This window comes from Cinclus cinclus, chromosome 22 (assembly GCF_963662255.1).
Source record: "Cinclus cinclus chromosome 22, bCinCin1.1, whole genome shotgun sequence".
Taxonomy (NCBI): Eukaryota; Metazoa; Chordata; class Aves; order Passeriformes; family Cinclidae; genus Cinclus; species Cinclus cinclus.
In genome coordinates, this window is record NC_085067.1 from 4,693,363 (window position 1) to 4,719,272 (window position 25,910).

Sequence of the window (25,910 nt, forward strand, 5' to 3'; positions counted from 1 at the left end):
TCTAATGAGCAAAGATTTAATCAGCAGTGATCTGAGCTTTGCAGAAGCCTCGTGGATTTGCTCAGCACTTGCCTGTGTTCACACTCATAACTACAACTTCTGTTTAGACATGGGCATCCTCACCAATTTTCCTGTTGCTTGAGTCAGTGACTGTCCTCATGTGGAGAAGGAGAGATTCTCCAGGTCTACTCATTTGGGAAGTATGGAATACCTGCTAAACATGCTTTTCTTCCTGGGCATCTCTGGAATCTCTGACCCTGTGGAGGTAGCAAAGCCCGAACCACAGCCACACTTTGCTCCACAGCATCCTCCCCTTTCCAGGATAAAATCCGCCACTGTGGAGAATGGTTTATTTAAATGAGTTTATTTTTATGTGGGCTTTTTGGTGCAGAATGAAGCATCTTGGCATGGTGAAGTGTGAGGACAGGAGAGAATTTGCTGGAAATTCTGAGACACTTAGCGTGCATGTGCTAATGGGATATAATTTCCACCCTGCCATGTCTCTCCTCATACAGACTGAAGGGCATGGGCTGCTCCTCCTCGTGATGAAATCCTGGAAGCCTGGTTTACATGGCTTCAGGGCAGCCTAGTGAGGAAGAGGAAGCCTGGCAGCCTGTTACCCCTCAGAGATGCCCCATCCTGTCTTGGGCAGTGCCATCCCTTCCTGCTGACACCTCTCTCCTCCTGGAGCTTCTTCCCTCGGCAGGATTCCCACTTTTCAGCTCTTCCCAGATTTCACCTCGGTTTCCCCCTTTTTAATAGGAATGTTTGGCCTCTTGCACTCGGGCTCAGGGAGGAGCAGCTTGTTTCTGTAGCTGGCCTGGTGCCAGATGTCATCACTTCAGGCAGTGCCACGCTGCACATCTTCAGCAGTTTGAAATGGAGAGACAGAGAAAGACAGATAAGATCAGCAGCTTTAGGTGATGGCATTGTTTCAAATAAACCATGCATGACCCAAAGCTTCCACTTCAAATGGGGAATGAAATTGCTTCATCCTTTGACAGCTTTCTCCATGAAAGAAATTTATCTTCACTTAATTGCTTTAGATCCCAAGAGGCTGTGTACAGTAATTTCTAGGAGATAATTATATCAAATTAAAAAAAATATGTGACTATCCGACTGCTGAGCATGAATGCAGTGGCCAGAGAGCAGGGAAAAAAGAGGCACCACAGCTGAGCCCTGCTCACAGGATCCCTCTCCTCATGGTCCACAGGCACTTGGAGAGCACAGGAGAGTCTGCCTGCGAGGCACTGTGAGCTTGGAGCTGGGAATTCTGCTCTCCCAGAGCACCTTCAGGAGCAGGGAAGCCTTTACTTCCCTGCTGGGGCATGGCAGGGATGAGTGTCACCCATACCTTGTCCCTTGTGGACAGAATACCTCACCAGGAGAGCTTGGCAGTGCCTCCATCCACTTCGTTCCCCCGTGTGGATGTACAGTAGAGCTGAGGAACAAGAAAGCTTGTTGATTTAAAAACATGTATATTTAGAAGCAGAGTGTAAACTTCCTGCCCAAGCTGGGATTGGATTCTTGACTATGTTTGAGTTTCCAGTTTTCATTTCCTTTGCCCTCATACTTAACATTGTGTATCTCCCAGAGTGTGCCCCAGACTAATCTCTCTCTAACCCTCCCTTGCCCTGCATTTTTCTGCCATTATTTGCACATCAGTTCCAACCCTTCCAGGAAGCAGCATATCTCCTGATTGTCACTCCATGCCACGGCTTAGCCTGGGCTCCTTCAGGTCTCCTGTGTCCCTCTGGAAGTGACCTCAGACCCCAGCCAGCAGCAGATCCGGGCTGGGGACTGCAGCAGGGACAGAACTGCTGGCAGTTGCCTGCCATCCCTCAGAGAAAGATGGGCTCTTGGCACGGGTTTGAAATCCTGAAGGGACATTCATTCCTCTTGTTAGCTCATGGGAAACAGTCACTGACCATTCCCAGCAGGGGTAAATCCATCCTCTAAGTCTTCTCTTTCTCTCCTTCACATCAGGCTTCACGCCCTCCCTGACTGCTCCCTGTGACAGCTCCTGCCCTGCCATTGCCTTTACAGCCCATATCCTGGGGACAAAGAGAAAGTTGTTCCCCCCCAGGGCTATGACAATTTTTGTGTGTGATCCTGCGTGGGCTTTGAAAGGGTTGACAACAATCCTGAGCCAGACCTGAGCTCCTCCCCAGCCCTGTGAAGTGCAGGCTGGTTTTTGAAGTGCAGTGCTGCTTCAGCTGTTCCCAGGAAGTCTGCAGGGGAACCGTGTTTGTACTAACGAGGTAAAGTCCCCGTGTGTTTCTGGAGGGGATCTGCTCCATGGTCTCTTTGATGTCAACTCACTTTTTGGACTCACATCAAGTAAATCTAAAAAAGAAAAGAACTGTTTTGGCTTAGCCCAGAACATTTGCACCTGAGCAAGATGACCTGTGGCTGTGCTGGTGTCTAAGGGAGAAATCCATGGCCACCAGTAGAGCTGTGGCCTGGAGCAGGGAGGTGGAAGCTTCTGCTCCCAAAACCTGCCTGGGTTGTCTCAAGTGGTGGGAGAGTTGTCACATGTCAAATGTCTCCTTGAGGCAGTTACCAAACATAGCACTGTCCCCCTGTGCTGATCAAGGTGCTGCTGATGGTCAATTTTATCCCACTCTGGGTGAAGATAAAACTGGGTAGTTCGGGCCATTTGTGCCATGCTGAACAGCCTCTCCCATCTCCCTGTGGCTCTAGAGCCTGAGAAATGTTATGTTGGGATAACTGCCCCTAAATATCCTCACATTTCATGTGTTGTCTCCTAGTTCAGACCTCACAGTGCTGCCATGAAGTTTATATAAGATCATGGGATTGTTCAGTTGCAGGGGAGTTGGAACCACGTGAACTTAAGGTCCCTTCCAACCCAAACCATTCTGAGATTCTTGGTCCTGGCTACCCAAGCCCAGCTCCCTGACAGGCCACGCATCCTGATCTTCAACTCTAGCTTGTTGTTACCTTTTTATTTTGTATGAGATGGCCTGACAAAACGTGGCACATCACAATGGGTAGCAGCTTCCACTGCTCTCCATGAACAGCCTCTGCAGGCCAAATAGCTTTTGTCCCTTTGTGTCCTCCTTTTGGGAATGGCAGAAACTGGCAGAAGAGCATTTAATAAATGGAGTATCCAAGGGACTCATCTGGCTGGAAGCTGCTGCTCACAGCAAAGTCGGTGTTTTTGTTTCAGAGGCCACGAGTGAATGAGTTAATGATGATCCCAGATGGCTTCAGACTTTGCCTCTTGCCACCCCTTCCTGTTCCCCCAGGATCTCAGATGGTGGCGGGAGATGAAGTAAAATTCTAGAGTTTATTGTAAAGTTCATCCCTCTCCCTAAATCATGCTGGAACTTGTGTGTGCTGTGTTGGCAGCTTCAAGGGGATGCTACCTGGTAATTAATTAGTTGTCAAGAGACAGCCCAGAGCTTCCAAGTCTTTATATTCTTGCTAATAGAAATTGCTCTGATTACATTTTCCCCCTTGGCTGGAGGGATGAGGAGCAGGAGTGATGGTCCACGGGCAGCTGGAGCACGCCTGCCTGGCCTTAGTTGGGACTCCTCTGAACGTGCTAGCACATGCTGCCACGAGCACAAACCCTGAGGGAGCCCACTCCTGAGCCAAGACTTTGCCAGCCTGCTCTGCTCACGTTTCTCATCACACATTTCCCCTGCCTTTGCAGGTGTGCCCTGCCATGATTTCCCTTCAGCTGCTCCTTGGAGACTTCCCTTGGCATCACTTCCCCTGCCCAGAAGTGCTTTGCAAGCTCTTTTAGAGCCGTTTCTCTGGGCCAAGCTTAGAGAATCATTCGGTGTCTACAGAGGTTCCTGGTGTTTTCCCTCAGCCTCACTTCTGTTTCCTTTTCATTTTTATCTCCATCTCTCTGCAGTTAGTTGTCAGCAGGTTTAGGTTTTTACCTGTAGTGTGTGGTCAGGGAGCAAGAGGTGCCTGAATTTTGGGTTCAGACAAGCAAGGCACCGGTCCTAAGCTGTGTTACCTTCCCCAATGGCTTGTTAAAGAAAAATTTCCATTTTTTTTGGTGCACTAGTTTATATTTTCCCCATCTTTTTTTGCAGCGATTCTCTGCTAACAGCTGACAGTTCTCCCTCTCCTCCTCTCTGGCCAGCATCTGTGTGTGCCCCAGCAACCTGACACCTTGAGCAGGTTCAAAATCAGAATATTAGGAGCTGAACTCCATCATCCATCCTTATGCTTCTCTGATCACCACCACCACCTTGGGGGCAGCAGTGCATGACACGCCAGCTCTTTGGGAGGTGTCACTCCTCCCTCTGCAGCAGGTCATTTTCTGTTTCTGTGATGTACCTAAAACCAAACCTTCCCGTGGCTCCAGGAAGCAGATGCCTGGGCAGGAGCTGTTGGGCTCAGCACTCGGGAGAGAAGCAGAATCTAAATCTGCACTTCTGGCAAGCGCAGAGCCCAGCCCACGGGTGCTGGTGCTCCGTGGAGCCTGCCTGCTGCCCTCGGGAGCAGCTCTGGCCCGGCTGATCCCAGGAAGCCTCCCGGCCAGGGATGGCTCTGCCGGATGCTCTCACGCTTGCCGGGGCTGTGCCTTCCCTTCCCACCCCCGGGGAGCCCCGGGGCTCCGACCCACCTGACACGGCTGCTTTTGCAGACATATGGTCCCTTCTCTTTGTGTTTGGTTTAGTGTGGGAGGGCTCCACGCTGAACTCCTGGAGCTTTCAAGCTATTGTTAGTGCCGACCCGGCCTCGCAGCAGCCGTGGCAATTTTACAGGCATGGCCCCATCCCTAACAAAGGCAATTAGGATGCTATTCTGTTGGAGCTTTGGGGGTGAGAGATTTCTAGTGTCTGGAAGGAGCAGTCTGGAAAGGGCATAATCTAATGCAGAAGATGAAGACAAAGGCATTTTGCAGGCAGGATGTGGGGAAAATGGGGGCATGAGATGCTCAGAAGGCAGAGCTGCTGCGAGACTGGGGAGTGCAGGAGCCCAGCAGCTCGGGGTGCAAAGGTGGAGTGAGCAGGAGAGCAGCAGAGATGCTGCTCTGGGCAGGTACAGGGTGGTGTTTCTGCTGTGGTGGGGTGAAGGGGGAAGGGGAAAAGTTGTGTGCTCTGTCCTTGGGCAGAAAATAGTGGTTCTGGTGAGAAAAGTGTGGGGTGGAAAAAGCCCCAAGGTGTGACAACCACTACAGTGTCACCCTGCAGAATAGTGAGCAAAGGAGATGGAGGTGACAGTTGGGACAGGAGGGTCACAGGGCTGTTGAGTGATCATGGAGGTGGCATGGGAGAGCTGGGGGGGCAGGAGAGGGTCGCAGGGCCACCAGCACTGTGTGGTTTGGTGCGACTCACTCAGGGCGAGTCGGGAGGCCGTTCCCAGTCACAGGGCTCCAGTTGCATTTCTTGCTGCTGGCTCCTTCCTCGCTTGGCTTTTCCAGCATCTGATCTGGGTGTTTGTTTGCTTCCAGTGATTTCAGTTGTTTTCTATTTTAGCTCCTGACCCCGAGTGCCTGGGCTGGGGCAGGCAGGCACCGTTTGAAAGCCGCCACTTGGCGGCAATAACTGTTCGAGCCGTGGAGCAGCACCCATCTAACCCCTCTTTTCACACACTCGGAGCTTCCCAAACATTAACCTTTGGATTAAAATTTTCCATGCTTGGTCTCTCCCCAGATGTGATGTCTGAGCTTTGGTTTGGGTTCATGTTTTTCCTGTTTGCTGGATTCGTATTATGGGAGAATGAAAGAAATACTTTTCCCATTTACAAAAAAAAAAAAAAAAAATTATAGTCTTCATTTATTTGGGATTTTTTTTTTTTTTCATTCGGGGATTCACCAAAAATGGTTGAAGTTTGAAGCTGAAAATAATTAGTTTGGCTGCAGCAGGCTGTTGTCACAGCACTCAGGGAAGTGCAACAGCTCCAGATGTGTGACACCGTGGGTACCACCAGCACAGCCTGCACAGCCCACTCCAGGTACTGCCAGCAGAGCCAGGAGAGCCTTGCTGTGAGTCAGCCTGAGTAACTCCAGATCTGGAAGAGGGCGTCTGGCTTTTTGTTTTTTAGAAAAGAGAGGAAAAAAAAGTTGTTTTTCAGGCTCCACATGCAGGCTGCCGATGTGCTGGGGCTGCGCAGGCTCCCGGGCTGGGGTGAGTCAGGCCCAGGGCTCATCACCACCATTCCCAGTCCCCTGCTCCCGCTTCAGCTCATGGCACAGCCGTGAGATGACGTGCTGAGGACACAGCCATGGGAGCTCTGTGGCTCAGCCCCTGCCCCAAAGCCCCCGTGCAGCGTAGCTGTCACTGCCCTCCTTTGCAGGACAACCTGCCTTGTTTCATATGATATCACCAAGTGGCTCCACTGTTCCTTTTCCTTGAAGCCAAACACTCAGATCCCACTCTTGACACCTTCTTGTCCACCTTGAACAATGCTCTGCATTTCCCTGTGTTGATTTTTTTTTTTCTTTTTTGCTGGCTGCTGCACCCCTCATTTGTGCTCCAAGTCTGCTCACTGCTCATCGGGTGGGGACCTGTGCTGCTCACACCAGCACTTGTAATGTCTGGCCTGCAGCTCTGCCAGAGGCCAGAATTGGCTCTCAGTGCACGGCTGGATCGCGAGGACGGTGTTAGATGGAGGGTGGAGTGAGCGAATACCCCTCTCTTCCTACTGTGCTTTCAGGAAATGTCTCTAATGCAGCTGTAAGTGTGAATGAAGTCAAAAGGATGGATTGGTGCCCCTGCTCCAGCCCACCCCACTTGTCAGGGTCCATCCAGAGTCCCCACCCTATTGTTCTGCTTCAGCTCCTCCGTTTCAGGGCAGGGGCCCTGCTCTGCACTTAGCATCCCACTCCTGAGAGGAGGAGCTCTCCCAAAAACAAAGACACAGCGAATAGCTTTCCTTTCCCCACCAAGCCAACGTTCCAATTCCCCTTTCCCTTCCCTTCCCTTCCCTTTCCCTTCCCTTCCCTTCCCTTTTCTTCCCTTCCCTTCCCTTCCCTTCCCTTCCCTTCCCTTCCCTTCCCTTCCCTTCCCTTCCCTTCCCTTCCCTTCCCTTCCCTTCCCTTCCCTTCCCTTCCCTTCCCTTCCCTTCCCTTCCCTTCCCTTCCCTTCCCTTCCCTTCCCTTCCCTTCCCTTCCCTTCCCTTCCCTTCCCTTCCCTTCCCTTCCCTTCCCTAGGTATGTTTGCAGCTCTTGACCCAGCTGGAAGCGAGCAACTGCAAGACTCAGGCCATTAATCATTTGCCAGAAGAGCTGAGTATTGGGTATAAGTAGCAGAGCTGTGCTTGCTTCTTCCTTAAAGCTGAGCAGGATCTTCATGGGCCAGAGCTCAGGGCCGGTGCCGAAAATGACCTCTCTGCTAGGCTAAGGGAGCATGTCCTGCCTGGAGCAGCCCCTCCTGGAAGAGGACATGGGCTCTCAGGCACAAGAACGTCATCGGGAGTCCCCTAAGTGGCAGCATTTCACTGTAAAGCAAAATAGAGCGTTTGTCCCTCCCTGAAGTGGCTGCTGGAAATGGTGTGAGCTGCTTCCCGCCCTGCCCCGAGCCTGGAGCGTGCTGCCAGCGCGGTTCTTGCGGCAGGGGGGAAATGCCACTATTGGCAATATCTCTGGGGCTGTGGTGTCGCAGCCAGCTGAGCTGTGGTGGCATTTTTCTGGTGTTATTCCATTGCCTGCTCTATCCCCACCCTCTGTTTTCAAGGGAATTCAACACTGGCCCCGACGGAGCAGCCAGCAGTCGGAGGAGCTCCTCCCTGCACGTGGCAGCCCCACAAGCTGCCCTTTCACCAGGGCTTTGTTAGTTCAAAGCAAAGCTGCTTCTCTTTCCTCTTCCAAAGCTGAGGAGAGGCAGCAGAGTGCCCTGAGCTTCCCAGCAGCACCAGGGCTGGTGAGGTGTGCGAGCAACACTGGGGCACTGACGTTGCTCCATCTGGCTTCTGGTTTGTGGAGCAAAGGTTTCTCATCCCATGCCTCTGACTCAGGTATCTGTTTCCTCTGATGTGGGCAGCCATCACTGGAGCTTTTGCCCTGGGCATGCTGTTTTTTTGTGTCCCCCAAGGGGTGGTGGGAGTTGTGGGAGAGCTCCCCGAGTGCTGCCACTGCAGGCTGGTGCTGAGGATTCCTGGGATGGGAAAAGCAGTGTTGCAGGAGCAGCATCTCCATGTTCTAAAATTCCCCTAACATTGGTGGGATGAGCATGCAGTTTGTGCCCTAGAGTAAAAAGTCTGAAGGAAATGAGATACACACACAACTTGACTCAACCCAGTGTGTGCACTTCAGCTCAGATTTTGGGCTGCTGCTGGGTGTTAGCTCAAGGACTCTCAGCTCTCTGCTCCCCATCCAGCTCCATGTAACAGCAATACCAAATTCCTTTGGCACTGGATGCTTAGGAGGGATCTTTTATGGTATTTATTTGGCTGCATTTTCCTGGCCAAACGGTCTTGCCTGAATTCAATACCGTTGTGCCACTGGCAGTAACCACTCTGACCAGTTTACCTAGAGAGGGATCCCAGTTCAGCAGGTTGGGATTATCACCCACTGAGAATTGCTGGTGTTTGAGGAAGTGAAAACCCCCGTGGGGAGGCTGCAAGCAGTGGCCAGGTGGGAGCTGTGCTGCTTTAGGAGGTTTTAGCGGTTCTCATTAAAGCAGTCTCCTGTAGACTCAGTTTCCTAAAAGAAGAGGAGAAAATTCCAAATGCTTTCATCCCAGTTCAAGTATCCACCAGGGCAGGGAACTGTGGAAGTTAGAGTGGGATCTCAGATGACATTCTCTGGAAAGAAAACTTAATAGAGTGCAAGTATGAAACGCTCAGGCCAGAGCAGCTGTGCCCTCTGCAAGGGCTTGGCCAGTGCCTGCACCTCTCCCTCGCCTGTACCGGGTAAGGAAGGGCAGAGAGGGGGAAATCAGGGGTCTGCTGGAGGAGCCCCTCCACTTTGGAAGCCTTTGGCACCTCCGTGAGATATTTAAATGACAGACAGACATATAGGGATCTGTAAATACTCATTTGGTGCCAACTAAACCACAAAGAAGATACAGCATTTGTGGTCCAAGGAAGTTTAAATATTTGTGGTCAAACTTAAAATTCGACATAAAACTCTCATCTGCAATGGAAAGCGGCCAGGAACTGCATGGAGAACGTATAAGCTGTGTAAACTCACAGAAATGGCTTCCCAGCCAGCTCTGCCAGGACCAGGCAGAATATTCCAGCTCTTGCCTCTCTGCCTGAAGCAGAGGTGACAGTGGAAGGGCAAGAGATGGATGGTGCAGGCTGGGCAGGTGGGGGCTGTCAGGGTGAGCTCTGGTTTGCACCTTTTTTATGCTATTTTTATACTGTAGATTGCCATCCCTGCTCCCCCGTTCCTATGTTGTCATATTTTTCCTTCCACCACCCAACTTCCCTCTGTCACAGCCCTCTGTGACACTGGTGCTTTGTCCTGTGGGACAGGAATCTCTCAGTTACTCTGTGGGTGAAATAATGGGGCAGTTTCTCATTGTCTCCATGGGGAGGTCCTTGGGAAAGAGTTTGTGTTGTTGGTGAATCTTCAGGGTATCCTCCTTGTGAGCCCCCAGCAGTGCTAGCTCCCTCCTGCCACCACTCCAGAGACACATTCTGGAACAGAGAGGGTACCAGATAACCACAGCACTGTCCCCACAGCATGGACAGCCTGGACTGAGCTCCTGCCCTTTTTTTATTTCCTCCACATATCCTGCAGAAAGGGCTCTGTCTCAGGGCACTGTCGCAAGAACACCCCGAGATGTGTAATGGAGCTGTTGGATTGAACATTCATCAGCCGCATTTCCCAAATTCCAGGAGAGACAGATCCTAGTCCTGGCACAGCAACACAGTCTCTGGTCACCAGTGTGGCCCCATGAACAGATGTACCCGAAAAACACCCAGGGTGGAGAGGTGTGGGGGTGGCCCTACCTTGTCCCCATCGCCGGTGTCTCTGCAGTGGTGGCCTCAGAGGAAGGGCAGCGTGCGGCTGCTGAGAGCAGAGTGGTTGCCTTTCCCTTACTAAGCAATCCTCCCTTCCTCCACCGAAGAGCCTGCTAACCACTTTCTTATCTGTCTGAACTCTGCAAAACAATCTCTGGCAAGGCAGGCATCCTCCGAAATGGCAGAGGAAATAAATTCCCCCAGTCCCCGAAAAGGAAAAGACCGGAGGCTCCTGCAGCAGGGAGGGCAGTCCATGCCCAGTGGAAGCTGTCAGTGGTGCCATGTTGGCTTTGCTGAGGATAAAGAGCTTGCCTTCCTCCTTCCCCAGCCTGGCACCACGGGTTAGGGGCAGGATTTCAGGGATTTGTCTTCCCCTGTTCATGTTCCTGTAGGATTTGCAAGAGAGGAGCAGAGCAGCCTCCTTTGGGCTTCTCTTTACTCTGTGGCCTGACTTTTTCTTTCTTTCCTTGGGAAGTTTGGGAATGTGCTGGGAACTGGGGTGAGACAGGAGGGCACTGAGGTGGCTGCAACAGGGAGTTCCTGTGTGTGACTCACTGTTTCTCCAGGAGTCATCTGCCTCTTTCACAGCTGTGAGTTTTCAGCCCCTCATTCACACGACAGACAATTAAAATGAGTGGTCCTGTGCTCAAGGCTTCACCTTGAAGAGCAGAAATGCCCTGGATATGTCACTGCTGTGGGGATCAGCACATGTGGCCATGGTGGGTGGAAGCAAATTCTTTCTCCAGTGAAAATTCCTGCAAAAACTCCTGTAGTGTCTTACTGGGGGCACCATTTTGTACTGTGGAGGAGCCCACATCCCTTGCTGAGCTGTTGGCAACAATTCCTGAGGACATGAGGACAATCAGACACTCACAAATCAGATGAAACGTCCCCATTACTGACTGGAAACTTCCTGTATCCCATCATCTTCTCTGGAATTGCTCTGGTGGGGGTAAAATTAAACAAACTGCCTACGAGGTGTTGGATGCAGCCTGAAGCCAACTGCTCTGTGCTGCAAATGCTGCTGCTCCCTGGATCTGACAGTGAAGTTCTTTAGCACATTTAACAGGTGAGTAAGACATTAGGGCAGCTCTTTCCAAACATCAGCGAAAGCCAAAAGTTTGGTTTGGAGTCCAGCAGGAACTTTCCTCTCCAGGCTGTGTAGATCCAGGAAATCAGTTGGTCCTGGGCTGGGCTGTGTCAGCTCTCCAGGCCGTCCTGGGCACAGGAACTTTAGGTGGATCTGGAGGATGGTTTTTCATTCCTGCAGGACCCTCAGAGGTATTTTGGCTCCAAGTCCCAGAACTGCTCACAGCTTCCCCCATGTCACTGAGTCTGACCCTGTTGTCCTACAGCTGCCAGCAGTGACAGGTACCAGAACCTTGGCAGCAATCTATGCGGGTTACTCAGGTCTTCTTCTGGTCTCTTACCCCAAAAATTGCGTGACTCAGCTCAGATCCATCACTCTGCACCTTTATGTCACCCATGTGTATTCTCTGCATCACTGCAGAGGATGAGGCAAGCCCAGCAAACCCTGGTGATGGTGGGTAGCTGGCTCCCTTTCCATGCTGCTTTCCAGCTTTAAAGGCCAGTCCTGGCTCAGCTGTGTGGCCTTTAAAGCTGGAAAGACTGAGGTGTTTGCCAGGCCAGAGCACATCTGCTGTGGTGACTCGTCTGAGACTCTGTGCCCCAGTGCAGAGGCTGGAGCTGTGCCTGTGTGAGGCTCAGGATGCTGGGAGAGAGTTTAGGATAAGACATGGCCACACCTCTTTGGAGAGTGGTTCTCCAGCTGCGGCCACAGGGAAGAGCAACTGGAATGGTTCTTCTGGACTTCTCTGTCTTCTTGGGTGTTATCTCATGCTCTTCTCTGTGATGGAACATCTGGCATGGATGTGACAGATCCTTTCCCCAGGTATGCTCTCTGGTCGGTGCACAGGATCCAGCAGTGAGATCCATCCAAGCCAGAGGTGCCTTGGTTTGGTCCCTGCTGCAGCCACAGTTGTTCTCTCAGATCACACACAGCGTTGCAGGTATGCAGGAACCACATCCACCGAGCCTGCCTGTGGGATTAGTTGAAATGAAAAGTTTCTCTGAGAGGACCTGTGGCTGCAGGCAGCTCTCAGCTGCTGAAACCAGGGTTACACCCAGCTGTGAGTGCCCAGCTGGGATGGACACCTTGGTCCTCCCTACCCAGGTGGCCAACCCCCCCCTCCAAGCTATATTTGGGGCTGGGCAGAGCAAGGGGCTCCTCGGGTGGGGAACAAGCCCAGAGGAGTTAGGCTGTGATGAGTACAGGGTTGAACCCAGCCCAGCTTCTGTGCAAGCCTGTAAGATAAAAACCCAGAAGGGATGAGACCAAACGAGGCACTTTCCTCTGTGCTCCTCCTCCGAGCTGGCTCCCCAGGGATGGGAGGAGCTGGCCCAGGGCACAGGAGGCATTGAGCCATGGCCTGCCTGGATGTTTTGCAGGGTCAGTGCAAACGTTTCGGCTGGGCAGTGCAGTCGCTGTGTGGTTTAGATTGTTTGGGGCTCACTTGGTCTCAGCATCGTTCAGCTACTTCAGCTAAGACATGTTTAAAATGATGTGGCAAAAACAGTGTTATCCCCACGCTGGATCGTGCTGGAGCTTGGCTCTGAGTCCCGGTCCTATCCCGTTCCCATCTCCGAATCTGGGATGGGATCTCTCCATGCTATGACTCAAACTTCTCATGTCCTTTTCCCCTTCTGAATCCAGCTGTCAGGATGTGCTGGTGTCTCCCCCTCGCACATAGGAATGCAGAGCCGGCAATGGCAGCCTGTCCTCTGAGCAATCCCTTCTCCAGAGCTGCTGCCTCCCGTTCCCTTGTGGAGTCTCAGGTTTTGCCGAGGGACAAGCTGCCAGGACCCCTCCACACACCTCCAGCAGCAGTGTGGCATTGCCGGAGGCTGCCGTGGTTGTGGGGCAGCCCCCTCCAGCCCGTGTCCCCCCCGGGATGTGCCAGGTCCCCGCGGCTGAGCAGGGCTCCCCCTGGCCAGCTGGCTGGGCTGCCGGAGGCTCTTTGGACTAGCTAAAGGAATCTGCATTCCTGCCTCCCAGTTGTTTGCTCTTTAGGACGCTGTGTAAAATTAACAAGTTGTAAAAGTTGATTGAAGGCGGCGGAGGGTGTGACAGCGATTTTCGGAGCTGCGGGAGAGCCGCGTGCGGAGCGGCTCCCCCGGCTCCAGGCGCTCCTCTGACCCAAAGCGAGAGCGGGGCTGGTTTCTGCTGGTGTCACCCCTCCAGCACCAGGTGCAGGTGTCCCCTCAGGCACAGAGCTCACAGCTCTCAAAGCACGCCCTTCCCTCCCCTTAAATCTCCTGGAGGACATGTGGTGATGTGCTGTGGGAGTGCTCTGCCCTCCACAGTGCTCGGGGAAGCTTTTCCCTTCTGCCTCTTTTATCAGTGGAGGGGGAAATACAGATGAGACCATAGAGGGGATCAGCTTCATTAGATCCTGGTTGGGCTGGGGAACTCCACTCACCGCTGGCAGGAGGTGACACTCGTGAGGTCCTGGTGGCACTGGCACTGCAGAGTGGCTTTGAAAACACAACAGCTGGTACAGTTAATGCGCAGCCCAGTGGGTCTCAACAGGCAGCTAGTGTGTGTTAATGTGTGTCCCGCTGTGTCTTACTCAATGATCAGTATGTTAATGTGTGACCCATGAATTAGCAGTTGGCTAATGAGCCTCGGCAGCCTGGCCAAGCAGCCGCCAGCCCCCAGTGGGTGGCTGATGCTGGAGCTGATGGTGAGCCCGTCTGATGGAGCTGGAGATTGGAAAAGTCTCCCCTCCAGCCACGATGAAATCAGGCAGGCAGTCAGGGCTGCTGCAGCCAAAGCCACCTCAGTCCCACGCCTGGTCCCCAGCCACGTGTCCCCGAGAGGCACCGCAGTGGCGAGGGGCTCTGGGGTGGCTCTGGGGAACTGAGCCCGGGTCATGGACGGGGGCACCAGACCACTTCAGCAATTCTCGTTTTCGGTTTTCCTTTGAGAGCGGCTGCATTCGTGTCAGGCCTATTTTCATACCCAGCAGTGACTCGCAGCCAGGCTTTCGGTTCCTGCTGTCACACTGCACAGAGGGGGAAGGGCTCTCTTCCCCACTGGGGCTGAGGTGTCTGCTGCCACATCACCAGATACATCCCCACCGTGTCACTTCACGCTGCCATTCCTTCGGGAAGGCTGGGCACAGCTCCTGGTGTCCCCACCACGCTCCGCTGGCACTGCCACGTGCACCGGCGAGCACGTTCGCTGCCATCCCGGTTATCCCAGCTCTGCCACTCACATTTCCACTCCGAAACGGGAAGTTTGTGACCAAAGTGGGTTGCTCAGCGGCATGCAAGGTCCCTCTCTGCTGTTCCAGAGAGACCTGGGTGCCAGTCACGGGTCACTTCTTTCCCACCCTGGCTGCCGGCAGCCCGGGGCTCTGCCGCGTCCTCCCCGAGCAGGGCTGCACGTGACGGGGATGTGAGGAGCATTTGCTCCTTCCCTGTTTTTCATTCATGTGGGCTGGAAAAATGTGTTCATGAGACGAGTTGCTGTGGCATTATGTCATGGGCCTTTGGTTGGGCTCTTTTCCCCCCCAGCAGATGAGCTGGATTTAAGCATGTGCTGTGCTGGCTTGGCAGGAAATCTGGTGTTTCCTACTGGTTTCTTCTTCAGGGGAGGAAGGAGTGATCCCACCTGCCCTTGTTGCCAGCCCCAGCCAAGGGTGAAGGCAGCTCTTCTGTGTTTTGCCCGATCATTCCTGTTCCAAGAGGCTCAGATTTAAATCTTTGTGGAGCAATGGCTGCACTGCAGCTGTGTCAGCACTCAGCCCCTCCTGAAAACCTCATGGATATGGCTTTTATTTCTGGAGGTGTCTTGAGAAATCCCTCAGGAATGGGGTCAGGATGGGGCGCCCATCTTTTCCCCACCTGTACAGGTGCAATTCCTGCATCCCTTTCCCCGCTGCTCTGTTCTTGGCCACATCCTGGCATCCCCTGGCACATGGCTGATGTTGGTGGGCATTCTGCTTGCCCAGCAACCTGGGCACAACAGAACTGCAGATACCCAGACTGGAAAATCCCTGGGCAGAAGTTACCCTGTGTGAGTCAGGCTGGGTGTCCATGGCATTAGCCCATGGAGCTGGGGGTGAAGCCAGTGGTGAGGTTTCCACCACTTCCTCAGCTGCAGCCCGGAGCTCTCAGGAACTCTCAGGAGGGATGTTTCCCATGACAGCCATTCCCACTCTGCTCGTGTTCTCTTTCCTTTGGACTTTCCCCTGCACACAGTCATTCCTAAAGCAGAGCCAGGAGGATGGGAATGTTCCTGTGGTGACACTTGCAGTGATTGCTCCTGGCTGTATGTCACAAGCAGCAAAAGGCTGTCCTGGGAAGGAGAGTCCCCAGCAGCTCCTGGAACTGCTGAGCTAGTGTCACATTGTCCTTTGCTCACCTCAGTCCCATAGGACACATTTTATAGGTGCAGAATCAGTGGTTACGAATCTGTTGGTCCTCAAAATACAAATTTTTGTGATCACTTTGCTCACACCACTTCCCTGCAGCAGCAGTTGCCTCTGTGGGGAGTACAGGGCTTCTCCTCCCATGGAGGTACAGGGGGACACAGGGTTTCAGGGGGACACCTTCAAACAGAGGCAACCCCAGCTGTGGGTGTACGAGGGTGCCTCGCTCTGGCAGTAGCCGGGGTGGGAGGTTGGAGGTCAGAGGAGGGTCAGGTTTTTGACACGCACGGCAGTGACATGGTGGTTAAAATTAGCCCACAGAGAGGAAACTGGCAGTGCTGTGGAAGAGCAGAAGTTTCCTCTCACGGCAGCCTGGTGCATCAGGGCCAGTGCCCCTGGCAGCCCTGGCTCAACAAGGCATGGCCCCACTGGGGACAAGCTGATGTCCACACCAGGACCAGGCCTGGCATCACATGGTGTGTGTCCCTGGCTGTGAGGCACCTGGCCCTCTCCCCATCTTCACAATCCTATTCCTGGGAGCCTGCAGGAACCCTTTTGGGATGGGGGGTCTCTGAGACTGCTTTGGTCTATGAGCACAGGGTGGTTTGTGGTCAGGAGAAACTCGGGCATCAACACAGACTTTATGTCCGTAGTACTTTTAGCACTTTTAATCTCGTTTGCTGACTTTCTCCCTATAAATCTGCAGCTCCCTGGGGGTGACACCGGCCAGCAGGAAGCACCAGGGGAGAGCTGTGCAGGTGCAGAGCCCTGCTGCAAGGGGACAAGGGCTGAGCCAAGGCCAGGCATGGTGGAGGTGCCGGCCGAGGCTGTGCCGCACGGGACAGGGCTGTGGAGGCACCAGGCTCCTGTGCTCTGGAAACTCCATTTGAGAGCCTCATAAATTGGATAATTACCCAAGATATTGAGTTTCCTTCAGGCCAGATCCATCCCAGCCTCCCCAGTGGGGCTCCCCCGTTGGTCTGTGAGATGGGCCCATGGGATGGGGTTGGGCTGGAGGTGAGACGGGGATCAGGTTTTCTCAAATACCCCCACCCTCTCACTCTCACACCTGCATCCCTCCACAACTTTTAGGGGGGAAATCCATCAATGAAGCCAAAATGAAACAGAGAGATAGGCCACATCACTGAGCTGTGCCCTGGGAGTCCTGCAGCCCTGGAGTGCTCAGAGGAGGCAGGGCAGGATCAGTGCTGAATGTCCTGGCTTTGCCTGCCTCCTTTTCCCTGGGGACTACAAAGCAAGGCAAACCCCTTCCACTCGTGCTTAGAAGAGGGGCACCCCTCACATCCCTGTGGTACTGCCTGCATCCCGCTGGGCCTTCTATCCCAAACATTTCTCCCTGGTCGTTACTCATCCGCTCCCCTTTGCACTGACTTTGTTTTCCTTTCCCTCTCCCCAACCCCCTCGTCCTCACCCCGTAGGTTATTGCAGCCGACTGCAAGAGGGTCACAGTTCTGAAGTATTTCCTGGAAGCCCTTTGTGGACAAGAAGAGCCTTTGCTGGCATTCAAGGGTGGAAAATATGTGTCAGTGGCACCCGTCCCAGACGCCATGGGAAAGGAAATGGGAAGCCAAGAGGGAAAACAACTGGAAGATCAGGTACCGTGCGGGAAGAACGCGCCTCGGTGAAGGAAGAATCACCCCTGTGGGGCCCAGCCTCTGCCTGCCCTGCAGCTCCCGCTATTTATAGCTGGCCTAGCTGCGTGTGCATTTTGTGGGGGGAGGCTGGGGGGGCCAAATGGTGCACAGCCCTTGTCTCATGAGTGTGCTTCGCTCGTGCCCTTTCCTGCCAGCCCAGCCCAGCCCGCCTGTCTCTATCTTGCACGCCGCTATGACTTCCAGATGCTGCTTTTTTCATACCCAGGGTGGGGGGAGCTTTAATAACGTTCAGTGCTGCAGCCCTGGGAGAGGAGGTGGGCGAGGGGGTGTCAGGGTTCAGCTTCAGGATCAAGTTTATAGCCATGGAGCTCGTTGTGGCAGAGGCCTGAGCTCCAGCCTCCAGCACACGTACAGGAAGAGCTGACATTGGCGCCCCGTCCCTCCCCTGCCTCTCACATCCTGATGTGATTAAGGAATTCAACTCTTGTTTTTCTGCCCTTGCTTGTTCCTGTAGGCCTTGCTTCACTCCAGGCTCCGTGTGTGTGTTTAAGGGCCCTGCCAGCTGCTCTGCAGGTTGACTCCTTTCTTCTGTTTAATCTTGTAGTTGGAAAGGCCAGGGAAACAGGAGAGAGGAGCAGAGGCGCTGGGAACAGGAAGCTGGGTGGCCTGGTGCTGCCCAGGCTCACTCTGGCTCCTCTCCCTGTGCTGGGACTGGGCACTCAGAGCCAGAGGGATATCACCCTGAGCAGGGACAGCACCTTGTCTCTGTCCCATGGGAACTGAAAGTCAGAAAGCTCAGAGGTGAGCTCAGCCCAGAGCAATGCTGTAGTCAGCACCCTCCTTGTCCCAGCTGAGCAGGGGACAGCAAATCCCCAGGCAAGAGTTGTCTGTCTCTGCAAGGTGGGAGACCTGGATCTTTGTCCTGTTCTGGAGAAGGTGCTGGAGGATTTTCAAGCTGGCATGCAGGATATGGAATGTTTATGTTCTTCCCAGTGTCATGACACGGATGGTCCTGTTCTCCAGAAGGCTCCTTTTGTTGGCTCAGTCCCTCCAGTTCCTGCTGTGAACAAGCACAGTGCCAGGATAGCTCCCTCCTGCCCCATCCCCACAGTCTCTGCTCAGCTGTGGCAATCTCTCCATGAGCTTGTTGTGCAACCCTGGAGCTTCCCTCTTGGGCTCTGATCTCAAGGGAGCTTGCAGCTCACCAGAGTGACCACCACCACTGTGGGGCAAACAGGTCCTGACCCCTCCCCAGAAGATCTGCATCAGACAGAGGCTCTTCCCTGAGACCCTGGTGTGACACTCTGGCAGCATCCCCCCATCCCCTGTGGTCCAGGCTGTCCCAGCAGAAGGAAGTGAGCCTGAGGGCTCCCATCTTCCTCGTTCCCATGGCTAAAAGGTCACAAGGAGAGAAAAAAAGGTGGTTCTGTGGCTTGGGTGAAATGATTGAGTGCACGACTGTGCAGCACTGGGGTTGTTCTAAATTAAGGCCACGAGTCCCTTGTGCTGACACGTATCGTGGCAGCCTGCACAGGGCAGGGAGTGTAGCCCTACTCTTACCCCTCTGTGCAGGATCTGTCTCCTGCAGCTCTCTAGGGGCTCAGAGCAGGTTTTTCTGGCCAGGTGCCATCTGGGAACTCTTACCCAGCCCCATCACAACCCCTGGATTTTGTGTAGAGAAGGGAGGATGGGTAATGTCATGGCTTGGGAAGGCCACCTGTGATCACTGGGGATCAGGGTTGGCTGCATGATATGAGGAGTCTGCATGCAGCAGTGGAGAGTTGGGCTCCTGGGCAGCCCTTTGGGTGTGGAATGACTAAGGAGAGCAGCAAAGCTTGGGCAAAACGTGCTTGTGAGTGATGCCCAATTAGACACCAGCCACCATGTCCAACCCTCCTGTATCCCAGAAATTTGGGTATGTGGGGAAAGGCCAGTGTGGTCTCCACCTAAGGTAGGAACAGCATGGCTCTTTCTGGGGTTTCCAGTTCAGGCAGTGCAGGCATACTGGGAACAGTCTGCAGAACTGGTGGGGAACCTCAGGGAAGGGTATCTAGGAGAGGAAGAAGATGCAATATGGTCCAGATGTGCTGGTGTGAGCAGGAGGCTGGAGAACCAGGGACCCTTGAATTCAGCAAAGACAAAGTTCCTGGACAGCAGGAGCATGGCACAGGCTGACTAGAAGTAGGGTGGAAATGTTAACAGAGGAAGTCATTAACTGTTGAAATGAGTGACCTTGAGATGCAGTGGATGCTCCAGTGGTGCTGTAAAATCAAGGTTTTGAACATCTCCTTCTGAAACATCTGTTCCAGACCAGCTGGAAGTTTTGGGGTGGGTGCAGGAATCTCTCTGACCTACTCAGAGATCAGAATGGAGAAGGGCATCTGAGTCTGTGGATCTGAGGTTGCTGTCAAGGTGAGCAACCCTTGTGCCCTGTGGGATGAGGCAGCAGTGTTAGAGCAGCCTTGTACTGCCCTGGTGCAGGGAGGTGGGAAGAAACAGGGATGTGCAGCCTGAACAGCCAGGCAAAGCAGAGAGACAGGGAAATACCATGATTTCACAGAACTGGAGGCTATAAAACATCAGTGACTCACCCAAGGCTGTGGGAAGAGTTTTCCAAGGTGAGGAAGAGGGTGTGATTTTAGAACAGAGCATGAAGCTGGGCTGCCCCTGCCCAGCCTGGTTGCTGCCTTTCCTGCCCATTACCTCCTGTCTCACCTTGTCATTTCCTGAATGTTTACTACTTATTTGGCTTCTTTTGGATGTTTAGAAATAGTGAGTTACCCATCAGCAAAGGGTGATGGACTGTCTGACAGGGTTTTGTCTGCTGGAAAATGAAGATCAGAATGAGAATGATCCCTGCCACCAGCATCCCTTACAGTGACTGCCCTCCTGTTTTTCTCTCTTTCTGCATTTCCTGGAAGAAGGAGGATGATGTGAGGATTGAGGCCTTTGAAGATGATTCTGAGACTGAAGGCAGCGGAGGAGAGATGGACATCAAGGAGCTCAGAGCCAAAAAGCAAGCACTGGCCAGGAAAGTTGCTGAGCAGCAGCGCCGTCAAGACAAGATTCAGGTAGGATGGGCTGATCCCACTTTGCTGTGCCAGTGGTGCACAGCTGTTTTCCTACCATGCTTCAATGGCCTCTTGGGATGTCCCATGGCACCTTAACCTTCCTGGGTGTAATGCCATGTGCTGCCTCTGCTGAAACCCAGCAGCAAACAGCTTTGGCCCTTTGGAAGGTCCAAATCTGCATTGCTGTCCCCACCCTGGGTAAGATCTGCCCTTCCAGGCCTTGAAATGAATGTTTTGGGGACCCTCTTGAAGGCAGACAGAGCTTCCCTCTGGAGCTGCCAGCACACCCAGGAGTGGCAGGCCAGTGCTTTAGCTGCTGGCTGTAGTGCTGCGCGTGCCAGGCAGTGAGCTGTGCCCAAGGGCAGTGGCTGCTCTGTGCGTGTGCCAGTGAGCTGTGCCCCCACCCAGGGCAGAGGCTCCGTGACAGTGAGATCTGGTATGAAATGAGCCTTCCTGTGCAACGGGGCACAGGCAGACGAGGGAGAGGGTGGGACGTGAACGGCAGAGTTCATGCAGGAGCCAGCGGCGGAAAAATAGTCTGTGAACTGCTGCTGCAGCCAGAGCGTTGCCATCGTTATGGGGACAAACAGACGGGATGCAGGTGATCCTGGCCTGGCCCTGGCCTGATGAGAGCGTGTTTCCCAGTGGGAGCTGGTGAAGTAAACTGGTTGGACTGGGAGCAGATGCCTGGCGATGCACCCTGTTGCTTTAAGAGCAATCTCTCACATGCATGGATGGCTGTTGGCTGCCTCCTCGCTCGCAACCCCTCTTCCTCCAGCCTTGCGGCCCAGATGAGGATTTCTCAGCAGAGGAAAAATTCTCCCTGGCTCCCCTCCCCCTCACCTCCGCCCTCTCTAATGCCCAGGGCCCTTCACTTCCATAATTCTTCATTTTCCAGCCTTGAACGTAAGCCAGACACATCTGTCTGGCCATATGCGTGAACTCTGCAGTGTGTGCCGAGGTGGTTGTAAAACAGGGCTGCTGAAGGCCCTACTGGGAGAGCCTGCACATGTGTACCCTCGGGCTACTGGCGCCGGGCCCAGAACCACTGCGCTTCGCTTTTCCAAACCCACCCCAACCTTTTCAGATTTCGCCTTTTTTCTCTTTTTCTTCCCCCCCCCCCCCCCCCCTTTTTTTTTTTTTTTGTCATTTGAATTCGGAGCAATCCATATCAAGGCGAAGGTAGAAGTTTGTGTGCTGGATGGGAGGGGCCGCCCCCACAAGCGAGTCCATTATTGTTGGCAGGTACCTGGGTCACGTTAATAAGAGGAGGAAGAGAGCAGCAAGAAAGGAGTGAGAGATTGGAGAGATGGGCTGTAAATTAAAGCGGCCTGAAGTCTTCCAGCCTCCCATGGTTGTTAAGCGGGAGGTGTAAGTAAATTCCCCACTTCCCACTGCCTTGTACAGACACAGCAAACAGGAACTGCACATGTTCAGGGAGGGCAGCGTGCAGCAGATCCCGGAGAGCGGCACAGCTGCAGCAGGGCCCCCCGGGATGGCCGCTGCCCATTCTGCAGGGAGAGTGGGGGCTGCCTGATGTTGTCAGGGGCTTTCTCCCCCCGGCCTGCTCCTCCCTTCCTCCCTGGCCGTGCTGGGGCCGATGCTCGCAGGCAGAGAGAGGTCAAAATGAGGGTGTGGGCAGCTTCAGGGGCTGCACAGCTGAGAGCTGAGGTGCAGTTGGAGTCTGAAGGCACGGGGTGGAGGAGAAGTCCTTGGGGCTTCAGTAAAGTCATCCAGGCTGTAGCTGGCTGGGAATGGCCTGGAGCAGACCATGTGTGCTTGCCCCAGTCCTCTCCCTGCCCGGGTACTGACCACGCAGCTGAAGCAGCAGAGGAGCTCGGGTGGGAAATGCTGCCGGGGGAGGCCAGGTTGGAGCCTGCTCAGCATCCACTGCCTCCACTTTCTCTCTTAACCTGTGATCCTTGACCTTTCTGCTCTTCCGAACAGATTTAGCGTTTCTTGGGAGCTGGGGACCTTTTCCCTTCCCTGTTACATCCTCTCATTCACTGCCCACCTAGGGAATGTCAGCTGCTATCCAAGTCACCCTTTCATTTTTCTGGGGACGAGCCACAGCTCCATCTGAATACAGCAGGTGTGGCTCCTGTCTCAGCACACAGGACTCAGCTTCCCACACAGCAGTGGGGACTCGGGTCCAGGTGCTGTGGCTGCCTCCTGTGGAATCTCTGACAGTGTGTGCAGTCCTCCAGGGTGCAGGGCAAAGCCTTCATCGCTTGGCTGTGTGGTTTCTTTCTGTGCCCAAGGAGAGTGCAGTGTCACGGCCTCACCTGGGATTTGCAGGGTTGCACTTCCTCATGGATAAAGTCACAGCCTTCTCCCCTGCGGGTTTTCGTGCCTTTGCCCCGCTCCCTAATCTCTGGCAGCCCAGCTGTGCTGCTGATTGACACCTTGAGGGGGATTTTGAGTTTCATTGCTCTCCTTAGGTCCCTGTCCGTGTCGTGGCTGTGTGCAGGACTGTGGCTTGAGCTGCTGGGGAAGCACGGGTCCAGGCAGGATAAACGGTGAACAGGGTGGCCCTGAGCCAGCAGCAGCTTTAGAGCTGCTCATCTCCATTCTCCTAACACAAGCACAGACCCCAAAACCATTACTCTGAGAGGAAAGATAGACCAGAGCAGGGTCAGGTCTCTTGTGTCCCTGGGCAGCTCCAGATCCAAAGGAGCTCCCTGGCTCCACTGCCAGCCTTCCAGTGCCCTCACCACATTCCCACATTGGGGCAGAGCTGGTGACAGCTGGGGGACGCATCCCTGGATGCTGTTCAGGGATGAGCAGAAGGAGGGATGTTTAGAGGGAGGAGAGGCCATGCAGGCAGGTGGACAAGAAGAGGTGGCGGCGACAATGCTGGGGCAGGCAGACAGGGCTGTCCCCAACCCACAGCATGTCCTGCTGCTTGGCCAGCCCTCGGTCCATGCTGTTCAGCGTCCCCTGTCCTTTGTGCCGCCGCTGCGCGCTGGGAGCGGTCGAGTTTCCTGACCGGTTGAAAACATCCCACCTGAAACATAACAGGCTCTTCCTCTGGATGCTGCTATTGTTTTGCTCAGCATTACAGAAGCAGCTCAACCGGGGCGGCCAATTATGACATGTCTTCCCAAAATAGCCGCTCTCCTGTCCCTTCTGAGCCCACGGAACGGCCGCCCCCTTAAGATGCAGCCTCTCCTTTGTGGCGGTGAGTGTGAGTAAGTGGCTAAATTTAGCCGTGTCCCATTCACGCTCTCCCTCCCCGCAGGAACAATGCCGCGGGCGCACACGCGCCGGCACAGCACCTGCCTGGGAGCGGGTGCCTGCTGCCTGCGGAAGGCGCACACCCACCCACGGCGGCTCCGCCACGGCGGCGGCCCCGGTGTGCTACCAGGCACGGGGCACGTTTACTCCCGAGGAAGACGCTGGGGACGAACCTTGGGAGGAGGAAGCCCTGGAGCAGAGAGGCTTGGAAGGAGGCATTGTTCTCGGCCCTGGAAAATCCGATCCCCGCGGAGCGCGCGGGGCTGGAAGGGGCAGCGGCGCCGGCTTTGGCCGCGGTTGGGGAGCGGGTGGTGGCAGGAGCGAGGTGGTGGCAGGATGGTGGTGGCTTTTCCGTCCTGGCTGAGCGGCGTGACCCCGTGTGACCCGTGGTTGTTCTCTTCGGTCTCTCTGCCATCCTGGCACCACGGGCAGAGGAGTTCTGGGGTCCGTGTGCGGAGCTCCAGGGTCCACGTGGAGCCTTCTCCTTTTCTGTGCTGGTGGTGGAGACCCTCAGTTCGCCCCCTTGTCGCTCTGCACAGAGTCCTGGCTTTTGGGGGACCCGTCCCCTGCCCACGCTTGAAGCCCTCACCCGGGCATCGACTTCCGGGGAATTCCCCAGGTGATCCCAGCTGATGGATGAGCTGGGAATTTGGGACTGCGTGTGCAGGAGTGTGTGATCTCAGTGCTGCCACCAGCTGGGGCAGCCGGGGGAGCCACCTCCTGCTCCGGCCCAGCTCCTGGGAGAAGCCCCCGTGGTCGGAGCAGCGGGATGGGCAGGGAAGCGTGGGGGCGCAGGAAGGGAGCGGGGTGGAGCTGGCAGGCCAGGAGAGGGCACAGAGCCCCTGGTCTCAGAAATCCGCTGCCACGTCCAGCATTCTGTGGGGTCACTCTGCCACTGAGTTGAGCCAAACCGAGCCTATTTGTTTAACCCAAATAAGCCAAAGCTCAAATCCGCCTGTCCCAAAACACTTGGGCCAGGGCGAGGCTGTACCTCTGCTGTTCTGTCCACCCTGCCCTCCCCAGGGTGGTTTCCAAACCCCACCTCCCAGCAGCACACACGGGCCACCATCTCCCTGTCCTTGTTTTAGGGACTCTGAGGCACGGTGGGACCAGCAGCTCGCTTCTGGCAGCCCTAAAAACACAGAAGCTGAGTCCCAAAGCTGTCCATCGCGATCCACACCCTCATGCTCCCCTTCCTCCCCGCGGGACCGTGTCCCACGGGCCGGCAGAAGGGTTAAGGCAGAACTGGCCTCCCCGGTTCTGCCGCACATGGGCTCCCTTTCATCTCTGGCTTGGGGCCAGCCAGCGTCCGCATGAATCACAGGCCACTCCTCTCTCCCCCAAACCCCTTGGCCGGAGGCTTCTGCAGCCTTTTACTCACACAAACAAAAATAAATCTCGCTGCCGGCCTCTGAACTCTGCAAAGGCGAGTTTCCCTCTGGCTCCCCGAGCGGCCCGGAGCTGTGCGCGGGGACTTGGCACGCTCCCCGCCGACCTCGCTCTTTCACTCCCGGCGCATCCTGTGTCCTTCTCTCACCGGGCGGCCCGGAGAGCGGAATGGGACGTGACGGCCGGCACAGGCATTGCTGCCGGCTGCCAGGAATCAGCCGGGTACGGCCCGCGAGGGCCGCCGGGGCAAATGCCACACACGAGGGTACTTGCCCTCCCCGCGGTCATCCCCGTGCCTCTGGCCGGAGGGGTAGGTGGGACACTCCTGAGGTCACCTGCACGGGCTGGGGTGAGTCACGGGCTCGGGAGCCATATGGGGGTGCAGTCGGGGGGTCCCCTCCTGCGTAGGACTGTCACTGTTCAGTGGAGACTGCGTGGTTTCACCCCCACTTCCTGCAACTTCAGGGCCATTGAGCTCTTTGGCTGCCACACAAGGGACGTGCCACTCTCTGAGTCTCTGCATTGGTCAAGGCAGGTGGAGCAGGGTCCAGTGCTTCCCAGGGACAGGCAGTTCCTCCCACGCCCCAAAACCCAGTGGAGACACCCCACCTGCTGTTCTCCTTGTGGTGAGGAGGCAGCAATAGCTCCATGCTGGGGTAGGTTCCAGGTTCTCCCTGACTGTAGATCTTCCTGTGCCACCAGTGAGTGCCAAGGCAGAGCACATGCAGGGATGGCATCTAGCACATGGCTGGTACAGAACTGCAGCCTGGGGACACTGGTGTGTCTTCTGTGTGATGGGGAAGGCGTATCCTCCCACTGGCATGCAGCAGACAGGACCTGGCATGCTCCCTGCTCTGCCTGCGGCCCCTCGGGGTTTATGGGAGCCACATCCTCAGGACCAGCACTGCCATAACGAGGATGGGAGGCACGTGGTGAGGTTCTGGTTGCTGCTTTGCCTGGAGACACTTGTAGGAGGTGGCAGCATCAAGCCTCCTTGATTTAAAGCCAGATGACAACACCTGGAAATGAATTAAAAACCACTTCTTTCCATGGCCACTGCTGGCCGATGCAGCTCTTCATTCCAGGGCACCTCCCAAGGGTTTGGCATGACTGAAGGAAAGTTGGGATCCTCACTGTGGGCAGGGGGAGCTCCCCGTACCATTTAGGAGGTCAGGGTTGGTGGTCACCACGTGTGCCCAGGGCACATCTGGTGGGTCCGAGCCTGGTCTCAGAAGGGTTTG

General features: G+C 54.9%; 1 protein-coding gene across 1 annotated transcript in view; it reads left to right on the forward strand.

The window, feature by feature from the left end:
• The window catches only part of SMG6 (SMG6 nonsense mediated mRNA decay factor), a 105,440-nt gene that overhangs the window by 71,096 nt on the left and 8,434 nt on the right, over positions 1-25,910 (forward strand). Inside the window, exons 14-15 of the mRNA XM_062506834.1 lie at positions 16,796-16,972; positions 19,897-20,043. Of these exons, the coding sequence (XP_062362818.1) occupies positions 16,796-16,972; positions 19,897-20,043 (324 nt within the window). The remainder of the gene's footprint in view (positions 1-16,795; positions 16,973-19,896; positions 20,044-25,910) is intronic.